The sequence below is a fragment of the Diadema setosum genome, chromosome 6, assembly GCF_964275005.1.
Source record: "Diadema setosum chromosome 6, eeDiaSeto1, whole genome shotgun sequence".
In the NCBI taxonomy this organism is placed as follows: domain Eukaryota; kingdom Metazoa; phylum Echinodermata; class Echinoidea; order Diadematoida; family Diadematidae; genus Diadema; species Diadema setosum.
Window position 1 is genome coordinate 18,270,758 of NC_092690.1, and position 22,721 is coordinate 18,293,478.

The 22,721-nt window shown below is 39.7% G+C and overlaps 2 protein-coding genes across 3 annotated transcripts in view; one reads left to right on the forward strand and one right to left on the reverse strand.

Moving 5' to 3' along the window:
• The window catches only part of LOC140229593 (glucose-6-phosphate exchanger SLC37A2-like), a 30,446-nt gene extending 29,004 nt beyond the window's left edge, over window positions 1–1,442 (reverse strand). The window contains exon 1 of the mRNA XM_072309837.1: window positions 1,050–1,442. Within this exon, the coding sequence (XP_072165938.1) occupies window positions 1,050–1,120 (71 nt within the window). The 5' untranslated portion in view covers window positions 1,121–1,442. The remainder of the gene's footprint in view (window positions 1–1,049) is intronic.
• An 18,306-nt stretch (window positions 1,443–19,748) lies between these two features.
• The window catches only part of LOC140229992 (beta-galactosidase-1-like protein 2), a 35,322-nt gene continuing 32,349 nt past the window's right edge, over window positions 19,749–22,721 (forward strand). The window contains exons 1-2 of one of the 2 annotated variants that reach the window (XM_072310190.1): window positions 19,749–19,892; window positions 21,327–21,481. In XM_072310190.1, coding sequence (XP_072166291.1) covers window positions 19,887–19,892; window positions 21,327–21,481 — 161 coding nt within the window. In that variant the 5' untranslated portion in view covers window positions 19,749–19,886. Of the gene's footprint in view, window positions 19,893–20,858; window positions 21,482–22,721 lie in introns of those variants that run through there. The other variant, XM_072310189.1, reaches the window with a different exon arrangement.

Genomic DNA, 22,721 nt, shown 5'->3' on the forward strand with positions numbered 1-22,721 from the left:
ACATTTGTCTGGCCAGGGTGATGGGGTACTGGGAGCTCCCCCTTCCTCCTGAACCTGAAGAATACATGTTCTGAAGTCTGCTTTTTCTTGATCCCCTTTCTGGGTATGACAGTAGTGATCACTGAATACAGTCATTTTACATTAAACAAAAAGAAAAGTTCTGAATGGTGGCACCCACCTCTGAAGTGCACACCTCTTTGGAATGTGACTGTGCCGGTAGGTGCAGGCCTAACGTTATTACGTAGTAGACGTCTAGTAGTAGTACAAATAATGGTTACGGTTTAAACAGTCTGTAGAACTTCTAATGTGGTAGTGTAGGTAGGTATATTCGCGGCATGAAAATTTCGCGAATTGGCACCGACGGCCTTCCTCGCATCATGGAAGAGAGTCCCACTTTCTAGATCTTGGAGCATGTCTGTGACACTGCTGGTTTTCCTGTAGTCATACATTGGTGACAAACCTAGCAGATCTTCTTTGAACTCTCTCTGTTGACTGTGGTTACTAGGTTGGTGATGTGGGTGACTTGGTGAGGATCCTAAATGGCACAACAATACTCTAAATTTTGGGCACACAAGGGTTTTATAGGCAATTTCTAAATTTCTAGATTTGGTGCAGCTCCAGAGGTTGCGGCGCAGAAGACCTAAGATCTTGTTTGCGCTAGAAGCCTTGAGATTGTCTGATTGATGTGTCTTGATGCCCAATGATCATTGCGCAAAGATTAACGTTAGTGTCTATTTTTAAGACAAATGATAATACAACATGCTACAAGTTACAACACTTAAACAGGATGAAGAAATGTTAGAATAGGCTCTAATCTACCGCTAGATGTCTAACCGTTACCGTATATATATTTTTTTTTTTTGCACAAAAAAAAGTCAAATTAGATTCAGTGACAAATTGATTCAAGAAGAACATGCCCCTTATGATGAAGAAAATATATAACGGTTAGATGTCTAAATTCAACATGTAACGTCAGAACTATAAAATAATAGTAACAATAATATTTATCGCTATCTTGATCTTAGGGAAGTATTTACTATTATATTTACCAAAGGTCTCTGTTCCCACACTTCGGTAGGAGGTCGACTGCAAAGTAGCCAAAAGGGACCCGAGCCATCATTCCTTCAGATTGTCATTCGTCGACTGGCCGAAATATATTGTTAGGTTTCGCTAGCTAATGTTAGCCGAGGCACTGCAGTCAGACTGTCTGTCAGACTTTATCTCGCCCAGTCTCACCGGCGACGAATGGTCTCTTGAATGGGGAGTGTGGACTGTCGCTGTGTGCTGTCGCACGAAGGCTACCTTGATGTTAGGCCTAAAGGGAAGTTGGAACGTTGAAGTCCGTCCCACGTAAATTACTAGCACCGTATGTATGCATCAATCAATAAATCTCACCGTCCGGTACCAAAACGAGTGCAGATCTAACGTTTCTAGATCTAAACGAAGACATCATTGCCCGTGCTGTATGAACTACGATGTCGTCTGTAGCGTATAGCTTGCACGATGTTGGCAGGTGCAATTCAATGCAATATGTACAAAGCGGTGCGATAAGGTTTTTGGTTGCGGCGCGGTGCCGGTACCGGACCGGTGCAGTCGCTAGGCACATCCACCTACGTGTACGTACATACGTGTCAGTCGCGTCCACTTTGTCGTTGATCAGTATACAGCAGATCCATCGCAATGTCAGACTGAATCTCAAGTTTCCGCCGATGCACTCCTTCTCACAAGACACCCTCAATCCGAACCGGAATGACGAATCAAAATAGATTGCTATTCTTTTCCATAACCTTTTGCGTTCATTCAAGCACTGAAATCATTGGAGCATCGCCGTCGCATCGGCACCATACAGTCACCATCTGCGCGAACGGTTCGCGCGGTACAGCAGTATACATATGCGAGTCGCACGTATGTCACAGGAGTTGAAGTCGGATCGGATGGGGATCGCCTCCATTCAAAGTCCCCCACCCCCCCCCCCAAAAAAAAAACAAGCATAGACCCTACCTTACTGCGCATCGAATATAAAATTATGTGTACAATAAAAAGAATTCCAGTGCCGCTTCCGGGTTTAATCAGCTGACAAGCCAAAAACAACAACAACAACAACAACAACAACAACGACAATAACAAGGCTCCCGTGCAATTTTCCTGCGCAGAAATTAAAGGGGGTGCACACACGCCCCCTTTATTTCTCCTACTTTTTACTGAAAAAATGCGCCACCCCCCCCCCCCCCGATCCACCACTGCATAATCATAATGATACAGTATGCTTGTAGTAGTACAAGACCAAACATGCGGCCGACGGATAACACTGTATATCTCGAAATTTGGACAACACTTTTTTCTTCTTTTTTTTTTCTTCTTTTTTTTTCTTTTTTTTTTCATGTTCTGGGTATAATACTCCTGCAGAGTGAACACGTTCAAAGGCCTACATATTATTTTCTGTTACAATCCTACATTGAAGAGGAAAACATCTTAAATACTACAAACATAGACATGCATCGGTCATCACCATGTCAACTCTCCCGAGAGCAGGGGTAGTCCAGCCTGGTCCTTTGTGTAGGGGTGTCCTCAATCCCGACATAAAACATAGAGCACCTGGGGGCATTTCATGAAGGAACTTGTCGGATAAAATGTTCTACAAATCAATTATATCCGACAAGTTCAGAGAAATCAGCCAATCAGACTAAAGAATTTCTCAAAACTCCGCATCGAAAAAACTCCCCACTCGTTACCTGACGAACAGTGGCAGAGCTGGGCGGGGAGAGGAATGTAGCTATATACTCATCACTTTATAACTCATGACCGTAATTTTATTCAATAGGCCCCCTACATTTTTTGCTGCTTCAGACAACCTTCTGGCACACTCATAGGGATACATAAATAGGCGGATTTATCTATCACGGGGTAGATGGGCGCCAGCTGACAAAAGGGGAATTTTGGAAAAGAAAGGCTAACAGCAAAAGAGAGAGAGAGGGGGGGGGGGGAGAGGGAGAGAGAGAGAGAAGAAAAACTCAGTGTACTAGAATTCCAGACAAAAATTGGATAAAGAATAAGGAAGATATGACATTTTTAAAATTCACATATTTTCAGAAAACATTTCTTGACCAGTCCTTATGAATATCCAAATGAGCGAGTTGGTGATGTCGTGCCCTCAATTTTTCGTGTGTGTTATACAGTGGGGAAATGCCAATAGCTAATTGATACATGTAAAAACCGTTGTTCCCGTACCAAAATATATGAGGGGGATTTTGTTATCATTATTTTGGGTGGTTTTAAGGCAATTTCTAACGACTGAAATAAGAAATTTTTGCAATATCTGTAAAAGAAAGGAACAGAAAATTGTGAGGGCCCGACATCATTAACTTTGCTGATTTGAATATTCAGAACGACTGGTCAAGAAATGTTTTCAGGAAGAAAAAAAAAGAAATTTCAGAATGTCATAACTTCCTTATTTCTTATCCGATTTTGATAATTTTTGCACTGTTCAGCAGGGAGTTCTATTTTTTCTCTCTCATCATCTCATGTTACTCGTGATGAAATTTTTGAGTGGATTTGTATTCTTTAATTGAAAGTTGTGAGGCGATGACATCGGTATCTGCTCTCTCATCATTTCAACGTTTACATCAACTTTATTCAAGAATTGTTGTGAATATCAGCAAAATGTCACAATGTATTGCAAAACTTCGCTACATGGAGTCCGATATAATCAAAATCAAATTTATTGCACTGCTGTGGGCATTAGAATCTTACCCTGTGTTATAAATCATTCAGCGTACATAATTCCAAATTCGCATAATATTGGTTCTCATACAAAATGAATGGATAAGTTTCTAGAAAGAGAAGTCGTACACACGTCTCTCGAGAAATAAAGTCATTCTAGCTCTTTTCGATTCTATCCTACAATAGCTTCTATATCGTTTGGTGGTACAGTTTGATTTATTATTTATGGGCCTACCGTTGAGAGTCACTGGAAATGATGTGTGTGCTGCTAATCATTACACTCTAAAATGAAATGGCAAATCTAATATTAAATGTTGTTACTCCAAATGATCCCTGAAAATGGAAAATTCAAGACATAAAAAAGTATGTTATGAATCCATTAAATCCGACAGTATGAGTGATTGACAGCTATGGGCCGAACAAAAGCGTTCGAGGAGTGACGACATTTAAAATGTTGATTCACCATTTTATTGTTCAGAGTGTATAGGTATACCGTGTCCTCCTTCAGGTTATGCATTTGGATTTCATTTCAGATTGACTGGTCCGATCTTCCCCGTAGGAATGGCGGTTGTCATTGGGTCCAGTATCATTTCAGTGTGTTATTATACCATGCCATCAGTTATCACCATTGTTATTACTATTTTTACTATTATCAAAATCTATTAGTTATTGTTGCTATCTCCCATTACTATTTGCATCATCATCATCATTATCTTGATTCTATAGATTGTGCAGTCATTTTCTGACCAATTTGTGTACACTTTGTATTACTTCCATAAACAGTGATGGGTATTGTTTAACTGCAGGGCCCATTTTGTAGCATTGCTGTTGTTTTGTTGTTCTATTCATTCAGTGAAATAAACAGAGAAAACGTATGGATTGTGATACAGGTAGTCATGAGTATGACCCGTTGCACTTCTAACTGATTACCTTGCTGATGGGAGATGAAAAACAAACAAAAACACGTCATCACGATGCCAACATTGTATCTTGCGATCTGATTAAAGGGATAGTACAGTATTGGTGGAGATGAGAATTGGGCTTTTAACTTTTTGCGAGATACCAAGAAAACACTTATGATATAGTACAGAGCATACCATTTTAAGAGGAATTCAAAGTTTATACATATAATTTTTTTATGATAAACATCGGGTTTGGAATGACTGAAACATCCAAAAAACAGAGTAAAACAAAGCGATCGTAATAAAGTGTGGGTCCCATGTAACACTCTTTAATAGAATCGCTCTTTTTGGATATCTCAGCCATTTCAAAACCATTTTTTCATCAAATAAACGTTGAATTCCTCATAGATTTACATGCTCTTTCATATTTTTTAATGAGGTTTCTCATTATCTCACCAAAAAATGTTAGAAACCTGAAATTAGGTCTCAATCAAAACTGCACGATCCCTTTAAAGCCTATAACCAACCATAGGGGGCGTTCTTCGGAATTCATGCCCAGCTGTAATATAGTGCATATTGAGGTCATATTTATCTTATTTGACTTTTTAACATCATAAATGTGTTTTTGAGGATATTTGTCCCTACATCATATTGGACATTCAAGGGTTATAAAGCTTCTCAAATTAAGAGACGCTTTTGAAAATGATGCCCTTTGGAGTTTGTTTTTTTTTTTTTTTTTAATAAATCTGCAGTTTTGATTAGTTTTTCAAAGATGAATACATAGATGCAGGTTAATAGTTATTCTAATTTTTTATTTGTATGTTTTATCAAATCATATCACAAACATGATCAAATGATTTACAAATGATTTGCAATGATTAGAAAGAATATGAATAAAACACACAAAAAAAGAAAAAAAAGGTGACAAGACGTTGAAAATAATCTCCAATATCGAGTAACAATCACGTGTACCAAGCCACCGACACAATGAATAGACTACACGTACATACATAAACTTAAACAAATATTATTATCACAAAAAGGGGTACTTCAACTGACACTGTACTGGCAGCCCTATAAACTAGAAATAGAAGGAAAGCAAAACCTCAATCCATCAAGGGTCAATGAAAACAGGACACACTCCAAGTGCTGAAACGCATACCATGTACTAATATAACACGTTAAAACCAACCCTACTTCTCGAATTCTGAACTCATATAGTTAGACACAAACAAACATTCAATTGTAGAGCGTGTCCTGACCCCAGTGACCCAAGGGGGAAATATCTTATTTTATTGGTGAAATTATTACATATATCTTTGCAAATTTAAAAATGAATTACCTAATGTGACTGCCTTTAAATCATTTGTTAACAAAGAAATGGAAATATAGAATATTACTTGGCTAAGAAGAACAATAAGCTCCCCGCAAAGCATTTTAGAAAATGGAGATTCAGTTTATGATCATGTAGAAGCTAGTTTGTCTTCCTCTCTGCATTTTTTTTTTGTATTGCCTTAAAGTTATGTTTGATATATTTCGTACATTGCATTGTATGAATACAGATTATACATGTACAGTTATACCATGCCACCGTGATTTTCCAGTGGGAGTATAATATTATTGTTTTGACCTTGACAAGGCCTATATACATTAGCTACAAATTCTGGGCCCATAAATTATGCAGGTAGTTATTCTTGATTAGGAGGGTGTCATCATCACCTTATTGCCTAAGAAGTACTGCAAAACACTTTTATTTATCAAACAGATTAACTTCATGCATTTTGAGCTGTATCAGTGCTGGTCCAAACAAAGAAATGCATTAAAATGACACAATCATTCAAAGTTGTGTGATATTGATGACTATATAGTTTCTACCAGATCTAGTACCACAGGAGCATAATAAGAAAACAAATTGTAGTTAATCAGAGTTGGGGGGGGGGGGGTAGAGGTGTGAAGGGTAAGGGGAGAGGAGGGGGAGGGGGGATGGATTAGACAGAATAGATCAACATAAACCAGCAGAGATTGTATGGGATGAATACTTCCCATTGACTTGTGTACATTGCGTGCATTCTCTATAGGGCTCACACGGGTAAATAATTCCCTATAGAGACGTGTGTTAAAATTCAAATTTCAAAAATTTCTGTAAAATAGCTGGGAGAAATGAGGCTTTTCATCTTCACTAACCTGGATAAGTGAGCTATACCATTTCATCCATCAGATTTCCAAGGCAGGTTCTTCAGCTCAAACTCTGTAAAAGGGTCCGCAAAGCCAGACTACGAGTTCTTTTCACTCAAAATATCATCTATTTTCCGTACACGCACCCAATGAAATATAGTCCCTTCAAATTCCATGACAACAGCTTTCATCTTCAAACTAAAATGCAGTTTGTAGAGGAATTCATACTCAATATCTGCAGCTATTAAGTTTTATGCCAATCTGCATTAATGATTTTTAATCAATTTTGTTTTTCTTCATCTATTTTGGTATCTTTGGTACGACAATTATTTGTGAAGGGGTCTGGAGCATTCCATTTACAGGTGTGAGCCCTAGAGAGCCGTACGCGATTTTTTTTTTTTCTCTCTCTCGAAACCAAGCGAGAGATTACATGTATCTCATACTAGGCAGGGCACGTATCCGGGCAGCCGGGCAATAACCCCAACAGAGGGCAATTACCCCCCCCCCCCCCCCCCCCCATCCCCCGGTCTAAATACTGGTGGTTAGTGGTAAGGTTAGATCAGGTTAAGGGTTAGGTTTAGGGTTAGGAGTTTGGGTTAGGGCTAGGATTAGGTTCAGGATTAGGATTAAGATTAGGTCCAGGGAAAGGGTACGGGGAATTGCCCATGGGGTACTGCTCTAGACCCGGCAGGGCAGCAAAACCTCGATTTTGTTGAAGTAAAATTTTCGCGGTGTTGAAATTTTCGTGCATTTCGCGCAACCAGAAACTATAGCGCGGATATTTTTCCTTGCCTTATGTTCCAGTAGTTGATGTCTTGATTCCGCGGAATCAAAAACACGCGAAACTCTTCTTACCCTGCCGAGCATTAAAAAAAACAAAAAAAAAAACAAAAAAAAAAAAACCCAAAACCCCCCCCCCCAAAAAAAAAAAAAAAACAGTAGCGCGAAAATATCCACTTTTACAGTATGCACAGTTCTGGACGGGCCGCAACGGAGTATATATTGTTTGTGTGTGCTCACACAGAGGTGATGTGTGTTGTGTGTATGCTAGTGTGTGTGTGTGAGTTTGCGTGTAGGTATACGCAAACTCACACAGGCAACTAGTATGCATAAATTATAATAAAAACACCCAACACCCAACACCCACCTAATTCCTAACCCAACCCTAACCTAACCCATCCTAACCCTAACCCAACTTAACCCTAACCCAACCTAGCCATAACCCACAGTCCACATTGTTCGCCAACTTCGTTCTTCTCTTGGTTTCATGAATCTTCACTTCTCTCTCCTATCTCCATGATTTTCCAACATTCAACTCCTTCCTCTTCCTCTTCCCTTCTATATTTCATCTTTCTCCTTCTAACGATGTCCGAACATCTTACTTGATTCTCACTCTATTCTTCCTTACCACTCTCTCTGTTCCTTTCTCTATACCGTCAGATCTCCACTAGTGCAACTTCAACTTCTAGCCCAGTACTGTCCCCCACTCTTCCTTTTTTTTTTTTTTTTTTTTTTTTTTCCCTCCTTACAACCCCCATCACACATGTCGCATTCCTCTTTCTAGGCTCTTCTGCCAAACAACGATCCGGTTAAGGACTATGATTATACACACCTCAAACCGTTCTCCCTCAAACATGACCATTTTGTACAGCATAAAGGAGTTCGCACAGACACGACAGCTTGCATGCACAATGCAGAGCAACGTGTACTTGTATTGTGTGTGTGGGTGTGTGTGTGTGTGTGTGTGTGTGTGGCGCTGACAAAACCAAGAAATATGCCTAATGATGAAATGCACGAGTGATAGAGGATATCTGCAATGTGACTGAAAGTAAAAGTCATGTATGAATTGTTTTAAACCTTTATGAGAGTATTGACAAACTGATACGTACACTTAAATGTATACACGTTCATACACAATATCAAAAATCTTTAATATTGCATCAATAGAATGTTTTTGGTGTGCTAGTTTACAACAGTTCTTTATGAAATAAAAAGTGTACCTTCGCCGTCCGTTTTGATTAATTAATTAATTAATTTAATTATTTATTTATTTATTCATAGGATGTAGAGGGATTTATTCCCTGAAGACGTCCAGCCCTTGCCTCATGCAGAACATGTACACTCACCAAGAAAAGAAAATATAGAATGATGTGTGATACTCAAGTCAGCCTACAAGAAAAACGTCCAGTTGTGAAATGAAGTTTACGAGGAAATATCTCACAAAGTAGTTAATGTCGCAGCACACACACAGATAACAATAATTTGCTCAAAGAACAACATAATATATGCGTGAGGGTTCCCCCCCCCCCAAAAAAAAAAAGATCAAACCAAAATATTTTGAATTCTTCAATTCAATTCAATTCAATTTAATTCAAAGTGATTTTATTTCCATATAAAGTAATACAAAGTAATGTACATAATGCTTAGTTAATGAACTTTGAATCACGTAAGTTTCAACGAAACATGAATATAATTATTATAATGATATCAACTCTGGTTTGGATAAATAAACAAGTAAGCAATACAATCTTAATTTATATCTCTACATGGAAAAGAGGAATTCACAAGAAAAGCATAGATTGTAAAATGTGTGAATTACTCTAGAAGGTGAGACATCTCAAGATCCGTCTAATACATAACTAGCGGAGCGATGAAATAAGGGGAAATTTCACATCCTGTTCATCTATCTTCTAGCTAAGGGACAGCCTTGTACGACGTAATCATGAAAGACCTAAACTTGAATCCATTCATCGTTCTCTTTTATTTTCTTCTTGTAGTCCCCCCCCCCCCCCCCTCTTATTATCACTGCAACACCCTGTATAGATACATACTTGTATAGTTGACATACTGCATTAGATGGCGCTGTTCATCCTGTCGGTCTCGTGGGCCTGATCTTTGCCGAGTGGACGTGTCGGTCTCGTGACCATTGTGACCCTTTTTGTATGGTGTCGGTCTCGTGAGCCGCAGCTTTTGCGTACTGTCGGTCTCTTGAGCTTTTTCTTTTTTGTTTTGTTTTGTTTTGTTTTTAAGACAGTATTATGTGTAGGTCGGCGAGCGTGGTCTTTGTGCATAGCAGTGTCGGTCTCATGAGTCTTTATTTTACGCTACCTTTACGCCATATGGTAGTATAGTTTTCGGCGCCCAATTTCATCAGATTTGCACTCGATTTAATGATGTGAGCATTCATTTTCGAGCGAATTTGAATGATCACCGAGATCAACATTCAAAAAGCTACGTAGCCTATTTGATTTAATTTCATCAGCATTCGAATTCCTGATTTTGTCACATAAACGTGTAAACAGCGCGTTCAAATAAAAAATGCACGTGAAACGCATTCAAATTCGCACCATACAGCGTAGCTGCGATGAATTAACGAATATGCAAACATTTACAGCATCGGGGCAGCGTTTTTCGTTGCTGCTCATGTTCTTTGAGTATTCTCCATCTTTTTTAATAATGGTACAACCGCTCTCAGACGTACATTCCAAGGTGCCTGGCACGTCAACAGATCGACGGCTGAAGAGACTGAGAGACTGAACATCGAAATTATGAATAGTGATGTAAAAGAAAGAACATTCCAATGCAATGTATCTCAACCACATTTCAAACCCCAAACGTGACTGAAAACAAAATCTGTAATACGACTATATAATCACACTTGACATATCGATGTTCTTATGTGAGCTCTCATTATGTTAGCAAATGATAACACTGACCGTTGATGAATTTGTCATTCATCAACGTAAGAATAATCGTAAGAATTGCACAGAATTATAGGACTTGGTTATTATGCTAATTGGATTTGAACGTTCAAAGGTCGAAGTTGTGCGCCTATTTAATGAATGAAATTGAAACTGGTATTTGGTGCGAATTTGAACATCTATCCAGCTGGCGCGAATTGAATGCCAACTTTGAAACGTTAAATTGAATGAATTTCTCTCTGAATTGAATAAAATAGAATCTAAAAGGAGTGACATGAAATGAAATTGAATACTCAAAGAATCAAAATGAACCGTGAGAGTAGAGCAGTGACAAAAATCCCTTGAATTCGAACGCCTTGTCATTAATTCGAATGCAAATCTGATGAAATTGGGCGGGAAAACCTATAATAATGACGGAGCCCTCTGCAGGCGCGGTGGAGCACCCCAATTATCTCGCAGAAATCCATCGGCAGCCGAGCCTCATTTGCATAAAGTAAACAACATGTACTCGCGTAGTTGAGAAAAAGTAAACAACTTCTCAAGCTAATAACAATTTAAGGAAACCTATTTTCGGATTAAAATAGAGTTAGTTTGAATTTGAAAACATGTCCGAATATGCACATATAACATATTAAAGGATTTGACAGTGATAAAATGTGAAATTTTTGCGAAAACCTGGCGAGCAAAATTACCAAAAATATGCCTCGAAAATCATCCTAAAATTCACGACGTGGGATTACGGAACCAAAGCGCCATTTAAACAAAGTACACCGAAATTTATTTATCTGCTTGCATTTTAAATTTCATACCGTAATATTCCCGGCCATGGTTGTGTCGGAAAAAACAGAAGGTGATGTCAAAAATGACACGAACGCAAAGCGTACAGGTCGGTCCCATGTATATATAATCGCGCCACTGTAGCCAGGGCGGTGAGTCTCACCTCCCTGCTGTAGCGTTGCATGTCACAGCACACACAACGCATTGCTGCATGCAGCGTGCGCGGCAGCAGCTCAGCAGTCACCGCCGTGCGGCGACACTCGGCAAATTGACTGCGTCACATGCAAACCAACAATGAGCACGAAATCCTGAATCTCACGTACCACGCATGCCCAATATTACGGGAAAAGAAATGACGTCATTTTCAATTGTTTCGCTGACTACAATTTTCTATTCCAAACCCTGTAGAAACAAGTTGATTTCTCAAAAAGTACAGTTGGAACCAAGCGAAAACTTTCACCATATATGGATTGAGGCCTGATGAACTTATGTTGACAATTTCGCACACATTGGAGCCCGGCCATAGTCCAGTCGTAAAAAAACAGAGAGCATGTTTTGCGAGGGTGATTTTCAAAACGCTTTAATATCTCAAGTTCTAGTGCAGTAAATTTCATAATTTTTTCATCAAAAGGAAGGTTTTTAAAAACTTAGATAGTGTGGGAAGTTTGACTTTACTAGCGGCACGCATAGCGGCACAAGGAGAAGGTAAAGATTTGACTTTTTCATGCACACAGTTTCGGGCAGCCGTGGATGCCCGTTGGAAATTCAAATAGAACGGGGCGATAATGAGATGCAAATTGGGGTGCTCCACCGCGCCTGTCTGGTAGAGCAATCTGTGGTAATAATAATAATAATGATAATAATAATAATAATAATAATACTAATACTACTACTAATAATAATAATAATAATAATAATAATAATACTAATACTAATAATAATAATAATAATAATAATAATAATAATGTACATTTATATAGCGCTTATAACAGTAGTTTCTAAGCGCTTAACATTTAAATCTTAAATTAATACATGTATAAAGATTATGAAAAACATGATAAATTATACATTATGTTATATAATATTACATTAATTTACATTATATTACATTACACTACGTGACATTATAATAAGTAATTAAACGAAATAGATTGGATGACATGGAATCAGTGAATCGAACTACAGTCCATTGAATAGATATGTTTTGAGTCTGATTTTGAAGGTGTCAACAGAAGGAGAATCACGGATTATCACTGGGAGATCGTTCCAAAGCTTGGGGGCACACACAGAGAAAGCACGGTCACCATAGCGAGTCTTAGTACGTGGACCCGGTGCTAGCTGTAAGTGAATTGATGATGATGAACGGAGCCGGATGGAAGTGGTAACACTGAAGAGGCTACCCTATATGGGTAAATAAGACATTTGTATTATTATTATTATAGTGGGGGAGCTGTGGTATGTGGGGGAGCTGTGGTATAGTGGATAAGACTCCCGACTCCCGATCGGAGGACCCGAGTTCGAATCCCGCCCAGTGCTTACGTCCTTGGACAAGATGTTTTTACCCACTATGTCCCTCTCGACCCAGGTGTATAAATGGGTACCTGGCAATGCTAGGGTAATAATAATAGCAGGGCCCTCTGGTAGAACAGTGGCAACACTGAAGAGGCTACCCTGGGTAAATAAGACCTTATTATTATTATTATTATTATTATATAATTATTATTATTATTATTACTATTATTATTATTTTTTTTATTATTTTTTATATTTAATTTGCTTAGTGTCGAACTCATGCATGGACTGTTGTATACAGTATGACTCGTGGGCTATAAAATGACCCATGAACCTACATATTGTATTCATTTCAGTCTCATTGGTCATACGACTCGTGGGTGTCGGTCTCGTGTAATGACCTCGTACGATTTGGGCTCACTGCTTGGGAAAGAATCGTCATTGTACTGTGTTTCCCCGAAACATTTTCCCTGTTTTGTACATGTACACTTTACGCCTACCACTGCATCATCAGCCATGAAATCAATGAGTAGATTTTTGTACTTCGGAAAAAAATGGAGCCGTATCCTACAAGAAAGTATGATTTGGTTCAGTCGTCTGGGTCTCATACCCCACCCAACATGCCCAATGTGGAGTATCATCGTTTGTTTGTTTGTTGTGCTTGTGACAGAGATGGCGCACCGCCTCTCTTTTACGTATCATCTTCGATTTCGGGCTCATAGCCACTATATATACTGTATAATTTATCTCTCTACTAAATATTGTTTATCATCTTTCTCCTCGCATAATATTATTATTGTAGGCCTAATAGTCTCTCACATACGGCCACACGGGTAAAAGAGACGAGATTGTACTGGAAGCTGCATTTAAACTAGCATTCTTCCTATCTTTTGCTTACACCGTTTATAGGCGCGGTCAGACTGGCACAAGATCACACGTTTCCCGGCAAGATATAAGCGGGCTTGTTGCGTGTATGGATTTTCAAGCACACGGGATGCTGCGGGTGGACAAGAATATACTAGGCTAGTTTCACGTGCGTCTCAAACTTGCCTGCTGGACGCGTGCTGCAGAGGTTATTGACGTCATACACGGGTACTGCGAAGTGCCTTCGTTACATCTGCATGTTACCTGCGTATGAGTTGCTTGCGAGGTGCGGCGTCTACGAGCCTCACTAGACTGGTGTTCTGCGTGCACCTGGGCAATCTCCGCGACTTACCCGGAACAGATTTTGACCATGCTCAAGGGCCTGCCACACCTTTCCGGGCAAGCATTTAATAGCATGTGACTTGCGCGGGACAATCCGTTTGCTACCCGCAGATCCCGCAGATGGCACTCTGCTTGCCAGGAAGTGCGGACGCAAGTCCGATTTACCCGCAGCCAATTTTTGAGCATGCTAAAAAACATACAAACAAACAAACAAACAAACCAACAAACCAATGTTCCTGGTGAGTCAGAGAGATTGCATTTTTAGTTCGTATAAATGCCTTTCTGCTGAGTTGGGAGTCGGCTGTGGCCAAGATAATTGACATTCTGTGGGACTTCTGCCATAATGGCGCCTTTGAATGTTTCAACAGATAAATGGCATGAATGGCGCTATTAATGCTGTTTCATCATCATCATCATCATCATCATCATCATCATCATCATCATCATCGTCATCATCATCATCATAATGGAGTATGATATATAGGTTTGTAGATCATAAGTAGCACAAGTCCAGCCGGTAAGACTCATTAGATACTCGCCCTAATCCAATTTGTCCGCCCGCAAAAATAAGCCAGTTCGGGGTTAGCTCATGGGCACATCGGTACAAATGACATTTCTTCTTTCTCAGTTGATTAGGCACTCCACGAGTTTTCAAGCGAGAGAAGGTATTTCAGCTTACCCGACGTAACAATTTATGGAATTCATCAGTCAAGTTCAAACAAAGAATGAACTTGCGTAGACCAGGTGACCAGAATGATCCATCAATTAGCACTTTGGAAAGCATCCATTTCATTATTTTACATTAAATGTATGAACAATCTTTTTCTATTGATATTGTCAAATACCACTTTTGCTGTCAGGTGGATGTGCTGGCAAGCACCACTCATAATGATCACTTGAATAATCATTACATCACAGATGCTTATCTCAGTGAATAAAAAACCAACATGCTCTGCCGGTACAGATGACCTTTTTCTGCCCATGCTCAAAGGGAACCCCGAACTGGCTTATTGTCCTGCATGCGGGGAAAATCCTCACATGCAACAAGCGGTGGGGCACTTTCGATTGTGATGGGGCTTCAGAGGTTTCCAACGTTTTTTTTTTTTTTTTTTTTTTTTTTTTAGATCTATTTTTTAATGATAATTTTGTTAGGTAAATGAAATCACTTATGACAAATGAAAAAGCATTTAAAAAAAATTCTGAGAGGAATTCAACGTTTGTTTGATGAAAATTGGTTTTGAAATGAAATATTGAAAGCAGAGCTGTCCTACAATAAAAAGTGGGGCCCACCTTTTATCAGGATCACTTTGTTTTTGGATATCTCGGCCATTTCAAAACCGATTTTTATCAAATGAGCTTTGAATTCTTCTTAGAATTGTATGCTCTTTAGTATCAAAAAGTGATTTCTAGGCAAGCGCGCCGGAACACTTCTGTTTTTTTTTTTTTTTTTTTGGGGGGGGGGGGCAAAATCTCAACGGGGGCACATTATGTGACGATGTGAGATCCTCGTCGCGGGAGCGAAGCGAGCGGGGGGGGGGGGGGTAGAAAGGGGGATTCCCCCCGCCCCCCCCCCCCCCCACTGTAGGGAGCTTTTGTAAAACAGGGTACAAAAGTCGCGTTTATAGACCATTTAAAAGCAAATTTCTAAGGAATTAAACATAGTGAAAAATAATCAGTGCAAAGGGCTATGATTATTACATAATATACGGGAGTATACATAATAATGTGATGGTGTGAGATCCTCGGCGAGGGAGCGAAGCGACCGAGCGGGGGGAGGGTGTGGGAGGGGGGATATCCCCTCCCACGGTAAGGACTTTTTTTTTTTTTGTAAAAACAGAGTATGAAAGTCGCGTTTATAGAGAATTTAAAGCAAATTTCTAGGGAATTATCATATTGAAAAAATCAGTTGGAAGGACTATGATCATAACATACGGGAGTACATTAATAATGTGATGGTGCGAGATCCTCGGCGAGGGAGCGAAGCGACCGAGCGGGGGGAGGGTGTGGGAGGGGGGACAGCCCCTCCCACGGTAGGGACTTTTTGTAAAAACAGAGTATAAAAGTAGCGTTTATAGAACATTTAAAAGCAAATTTCTAGGTAATGAACATATTGGAAAAAAAAGATCAGTTGGAAGGACTATTATGATCTTAACATACGGGGGTATATCATGTGATGGTGTGAGATCCTCGTCGAGGGAGCGAAGCGACCGAGCGGGGGAGGGTGTGGGAGGGGGATACCCCCTCCCACGGTAGGGACTTTTTGTAAAAACAGAGTATAAAAGTCGCTTTTATAGAGCATTTTAGATTAGATTTCTGAGGAAATAAACACAGTAAAAAGAAATCACGGCGAAGGACTGTGATAATAACTTATGAAGACTTTTCATCTTACTATAAGTACGGGCAGAACGAGCGAGCCACTTTCACTTTGCAATTTATCTGAAATGTACTCATTAAAAGCTTAAACATGATCGCATCGTTCGAACAATAAAAAATATTCTTAAACTGCTAGAAAGCAAAGAAGAAAATGAAAAATGTAAGGTTTACTAAAGGTATGTTTCAGCGGGCACACTCGAGGACACGAGGCTACCATCTATATACTAGATTTACTCATAAGTTATTATTAGTGTATAGATACAATAATGTACGTTGTTAGTGTATTATGATTTTCGAAAAATTTTGCATTTTCAGTTATGAAATTACAACATTTACACAAGAAATATGCCTTTATTGTTCATTTTGGTCTTTAAATCAGTGATTAATTATTTGTTACAGGGGGCACTTTGGGGGGCAAAAACTCGTTTTGCCCCCCCCCCCAACATTTTGTTTGGGGGGGCAAGTGCCACCCCTGCCCCCCCCCCCCCCCCCCGCTTCCGGCACCCTTGTTTCTAGGTATCTTGCAAAAAGTTAAAGGGGAAATCCAGTCCAAATATAGATAAGAGCGATGAAAAAGTAAAATTTTACGAGTTCAACGGCAAAAATTTGACTGAAATCAAATAATGTAAAATAATGAAGTTATGACATTTCGAAGTTTTGCTAATTTCTGCAAAACAGTTCTTGTACAGTCAGTGGTTATAAATATGCAAATGAATGAGCTAACCATGTCATAACCTCACAATTTTCCATTGACTTGTACAAAAAATGATGAAATTCAATAGTTCTGTCGTTGAAGTCTGAAATATAGTAATCTTGGTTGAATAATTTCAGAATAGTCATCAGTTATACGAGGATTTGGGCCTCGGGCGTATTTGCATTTGAATGAAAAATTTTATGTACAAACTATATCGTATAAAGATATATGAGGGGATGACATGCGTACTTTGCTATTTGCATATTCATGTTGACTGTTCAAGAACTGTTCCTCCCCCCCCCAAAAAAAAAAGCGCGAAACTTTAAACTGTCATATAACTTCCTTATTTTTCACCCGTTTTCGATCAAAACTGTGCCTTTGAACTCATAATAAGTGTTCCTTATGAGACTAACGACTGGATTTTCCCTTTAAAAGCAGACTCCTCACCTCAACCAATACTATGTCATCCTTTTAACTTGGCTGCTGGTAACTACAGCACTTGCGTGCGCAACTCCTGGCAACTGCGGGTGACATGCGTGTTTTATAGGCAGGCCTATACTGTCAGGTGATACGGGTCATCTGCGGAGATCTCCGGCAGCAAAAACTTTTCTTCGCAAGTCATACGCAAGACTTGCATGGAAAGGTGTTACCTGGATCTAGAAGAAATCCACCAAAAATAAAAAAATAAAAAAATAAATAAATAAACTTCAAGATAATTTTTCCCTATACACGTACAGAACGATAAGATGACAACAATCCGATAAGAAATGCGGAAGGCATGATATTTCGAAATTTCATTCTGTTCTGAAAACATTTCGAAATTTCATTCCGTTACGGAAAACATTCCATGCTTGACGGTTGAGTCCTTATGAGTATTCAAACGAGCAATTTGATGATGTCATGCCCTCACAATTTTCCATGTATGTCATTTTGTTAATTCGGAAAATTCTTATTTTTAGGTAATAGCTTACAAGTAAAAAGCATATTCCCATATACCAAGATGATATCCAAGTTGACATTGATTTTTTTTAATCATTTTTGGTGGTTTAAAGGCAAGTTTTGTGTTTCAACAGCTGAAAATGAAAAATCATATCGACTGGTCAAAAGTGTCTTCCAACACAAATGTGAAATTTCAAAATGTCACAATTTCCTTATTTCTCATCCGATTTTGATAACTTTTGCACTGTTCTGCAGAGATTGTTTTTCTCTTTCTTAGGAAATTGATTTGAAGATTTTAGAGTGGATTCTTCTTTAAGATCTCGTAGTTTTGCCGGTGCATGTGACTGCAAACTTTCCGCAAAACTTCCCACTCCATATAGGGATTTTTTTCCTCCACTCCCACCAAACTTATCAATCTCTTTTGCCAGTGGACAAAAGATTGCGAAAACTCTCGATCTTGCCAGTCTGACCGCGCCTATCGAGTCTGTGTTGTTGTCCTGCACAGATCAGATCATGTCTGGAGACTTTAAATAGCTGTTCGTTGGTTTGCTTCATAATGGTGCCCTGATATGATGACGACATTACACTAGCAAAACTTCGAGATCTTAAACTTCTCGAACTTTTCGGCAGTCTGATCGCACCTTGCGGGACCATCAAGATCACTGATGCTTGCATGCCACTTCTCATGCTCTGCAGTCATAAAATAAAATATTACGGCTTGTTTTGCTTTGCCCCTCCATTAGTGTCAACATAAGTGAAAGGCTCATGCTCTGTTCTCTTTGAAATTTGCATTTTGCAGTTGAACAGGATGTACAGGTTAGACAAGACTTTTATAATATCCGTTTTCAGGACCACCCAGCTGACCAACTTCTCGAACTTTTCGGCAGTCTGATCGCGCCTTGCGGGATCATCACTGATGCTTGCATGTGTCACTTCTCATGCTCATGCAGTCATAAAATAATATATTACGGCTTATTAAGGCGCGATCAGACTGCCGAAAAGTTCGAGAAGTTTAAGATCGCGATTATTCAAGATCCTACACTATCAATAGTACCAGAGAATACCACCCATTGATCTTTGGCTTATAAACCATAGAGCTGTTTATACAGCTCTATGGGCTAAACATGCTACCAAACAGTGAATCTCTGCATGCTGCAGCAGCTGCTAGCAGCTGCTACTTCTTTTGTCGTTAGAGGGCGTTTGCTACTGTACTGCTTTGACGATGTTAGTAGCCATCGGTGCCTGAAGCCGGTACAACCCGGCGCCTCTATGCGGGGAATTACCGTCGTCGGAAACTAGCTGGAGGAGCGCCGTGTGGTATCGCGCGCAGCATGCATGCATGATTCGAAGGCCGCGCCGGCTAGGTCTATGCAAATAGTACTGAACTCGGTAATCTACAAACTGGACTATGTGCCTGGAACTTCGCCAGATACGTGTCATATCGTTTGAATTTACTAAAGGGCCATTGAATGAAGGTCAGTGCAAATAACGTTGGCAAGCAATAGATTGAGCGAGCTGTTTGCACGATTGTCGCCGGATAGTTTTTCTTTTTAGGGGGTGTCACACGGAATGGGATCGACTTAGTATCAGCACATAATACTACAGTGTGAAAGTCGCGTGATTCGTGCCGCGCCGTTCGAGCCTCCACGTTTATAGTGCGGTGTGTGTGCCAGTGCAGTGGTGACAGTCGGCTCAGTGCAGTGGGACTTGGAAGAACTACAGAAAGGGCAGTCAACTACGTTTCCGTTGCCCGGTGCAGCCCAGTCAAGCTCTGACTCCCAATCGTGAGCTCCAGTGCCTCTGCAACAAATTCCCATCTCACTGCTCAAAGCTAAAAGGCTCACTTTTCATTCTCGTTTGCTGAAGTCACCACGAATCTCTCGACAAATGATGGTGAAAGACAAAATCATTCTTCATTTTCTAGTCTAATAATTTACTTTGTTTAATTAGTGATTAGGACCTAGTTCTGGTTGATTGTCTAGTCTGGTGAGCCTCTGACTCACAGTGAGCTGAGGTTCTGTTAAACGTTTAGACCTCAGTTCTCAATCTCAGGTCATTATCAAGGAGGTAGAATCTATACCTCCTTGGTATTATCACTGATTATAGAATTTATACTGACAATTGCTAACTGTTTTTTTGACACCACCAGTAGGCACCACTTCCAGTGCAGTGAGTGGTCGATAAGAGAAATTGTTCTTTTTTTTTTTTCTTCCTACATTAAATTATACGACTTACTAATACTAAGATAGTAGCCCGACCAGACGCTGTTGTCGCGACGTACCATGTACAGTGACTGGGCTGTGTATAGTTACCAAGATAGGTTCTACAACTTGCATAGGCCTACAGAAACTGTCTAGACGGGTATTTGTATGTTCTACGCTATACAGCAGAGTGGATTCCACGGCCAATTCCACCCACTGTTCTATCCATTGTATAAACAGCATTTGTAAAAAAAAAAAAGAAAATTTATTGTTTAGATCAGTGGTTGTGATGGCTGGTAAATAAACGAATCAAGTGATAATGAGTAAATGTTTTGACAACGTTAGTGTTTGATGAGAAGCATTAATTGCCATCAACAAAGTCAAGACCAAAGCAAAAATAAATAAACTATTAAACATACTGTACTTTGTACCTAGCTGTAGCAAGGTAGGCCTACACGGCCTTTAAAGTGCCTTTCTGAACTGTACTGCAGCGTAAAGTACCAATAGCACTACCGCGCTAGTTCAGCTTAGGGTCGGGAGAAGAAATTATTATTATTAAGTTACTGTGATGCTGATTAGTCGGGATCATTCTCAAAGATCCAAACTCTGGTGTTTACAAAAGAACATAACTTTAAGTTTTGTGTAAGATACAGGAAGCTTGTGGTGTAATGTGACAAGTGACCAACCAAGAACGCTCCATATGAATCATGGGAATTGTCTATATTTGTCAGAAGTAGAACCAAAGTCACAAAGACATTGGGCTTTCACCTGTCATACATTGGTTGAAGGCAATCAATAATCCAAGGCTGATTGAGCTGAATTTATCCTGCGGTGAAATGCGAATAACAAGTGAATTGCCATCATCCCCATCAGCAACAAGCACTGTATGAAACATGAGTACACTGGTCGTTATTTTACTCTGAAGATCATTATTGTAGGCAGTGTATCTTGTTGAGACTTACGAACACAGCATCATCACCAAAAAGAGAAAAACATGTCGCAGGTCTCCATTCGGAAAGTCCACCTCCTGCGGTGGCTGGTCATTATCGGCCTCGGTGCCATCACTGTCATGTGGTACTGGCAAAGAATGAAGACGCGTCAGCTGGATTACGTGAAATCTTTGCAGGAGCCGAGCGTGCGGCTGGAAGGGGGAGAGTTTGTGCTCGATGGCGAGAAGATCACGATCCTGTCCGGGAGTCTGCACTACTTCCGTGTCGTGCCCCAGTACTGGGAGGACAGACTGATGAAGATGAAAAGTGGTGGGCTGAATACAGTGACCACGTGAGTTCCTGTCAGCTGCAAAAAGTAGTAAATGAAGTCACTAAATCCATTCAATCTCGCAGTCATTTTTAGTGACTTTATATTGCAGTGAGTATCTGATTTTTGTGTGCCTTGATATTCACTCTGTGACTGTACTCACAGCAAGGATTCAGCTGAAACTATACTCCAGAATCAATCATTCATCATATCAAATAATTTTCCTCAGTCATTTATCAGCATTGATTGGTGATAAGAGCCCTTTTTTCAACATTTTACCAATTCTCTGAATGTTTTTATTTCCAAGATTAACTAGTCCAGATGTAAAACTTCCCTTCAGAATGTTTTTGGGCGACTTTAGTATGAAATCAAGGCACAGGCAATGAATGACTCGGCCAATATAAATCCAATAAGTGCACAAAGTGTGTGCAATCACAGTTTAGACAGCTGACACTAGTGACAGCATTGGACTGAATTTCACCGATGACATGTCTCCTTTACAACAAGAGTCAGAAAAAAAGGAATACAGTCTGTAGAGCTCTTGAATGTCTTTTTGTTGTGTTTTTGTACGTGTAGGTAATGCCTTTCCTGATTACAAGGTTTGTACACCTGTAGGCACAGGCAATGAATGACTCGGCCAATATAAATCCAATAAGTGCACAAAGTGTGTGCAATCACAGTTTAGACAGGTGACACTAGTGAGAGCATTGGACTGAATTTCACCGATGACATGTCTCCTTTACAACAAGAGTCAGAAAAAAAGGAATACAGTCTGTAGAGCTCTTGAATGTCTTTTTGTTTTGTTTTTGTAGGTAATGCCTTTCCTGATTACAAGGTTTGTACACCTGTAGGCACAGGCAATGAATGACTCGGCCAATTGTAAATCCAATAAGTGCACAAAGTGTGTGCAATCACAGTTTAGACAGCTGACACTAGTGACAGCATTGGACTGAATTTCACCGATGACATGTCTCCTTTACAACAAGAGACAGAAAAAAAGGAATACAGTCTGTAGAGCTCTTGAATGTCTTTTTGTTTTGTTTTTGTAGGTAATGCCTTTCCTGATTGCAAGGTTTGTACACCTGTAGTAACAATATTGATTGTAGGTTCTTTGACGACTGATAATTTGGAACCAAAGACACTTGGTTAACTCCCCTCAGTTTTCAATGTACCATTGGTACCACTGTTGATCATTCAGAAAGTGATGCCTTTGTAGAAATGAATAGTGGGAAGTCTTTTTAAGCAGCAGTGTTGCCAAGTCTGT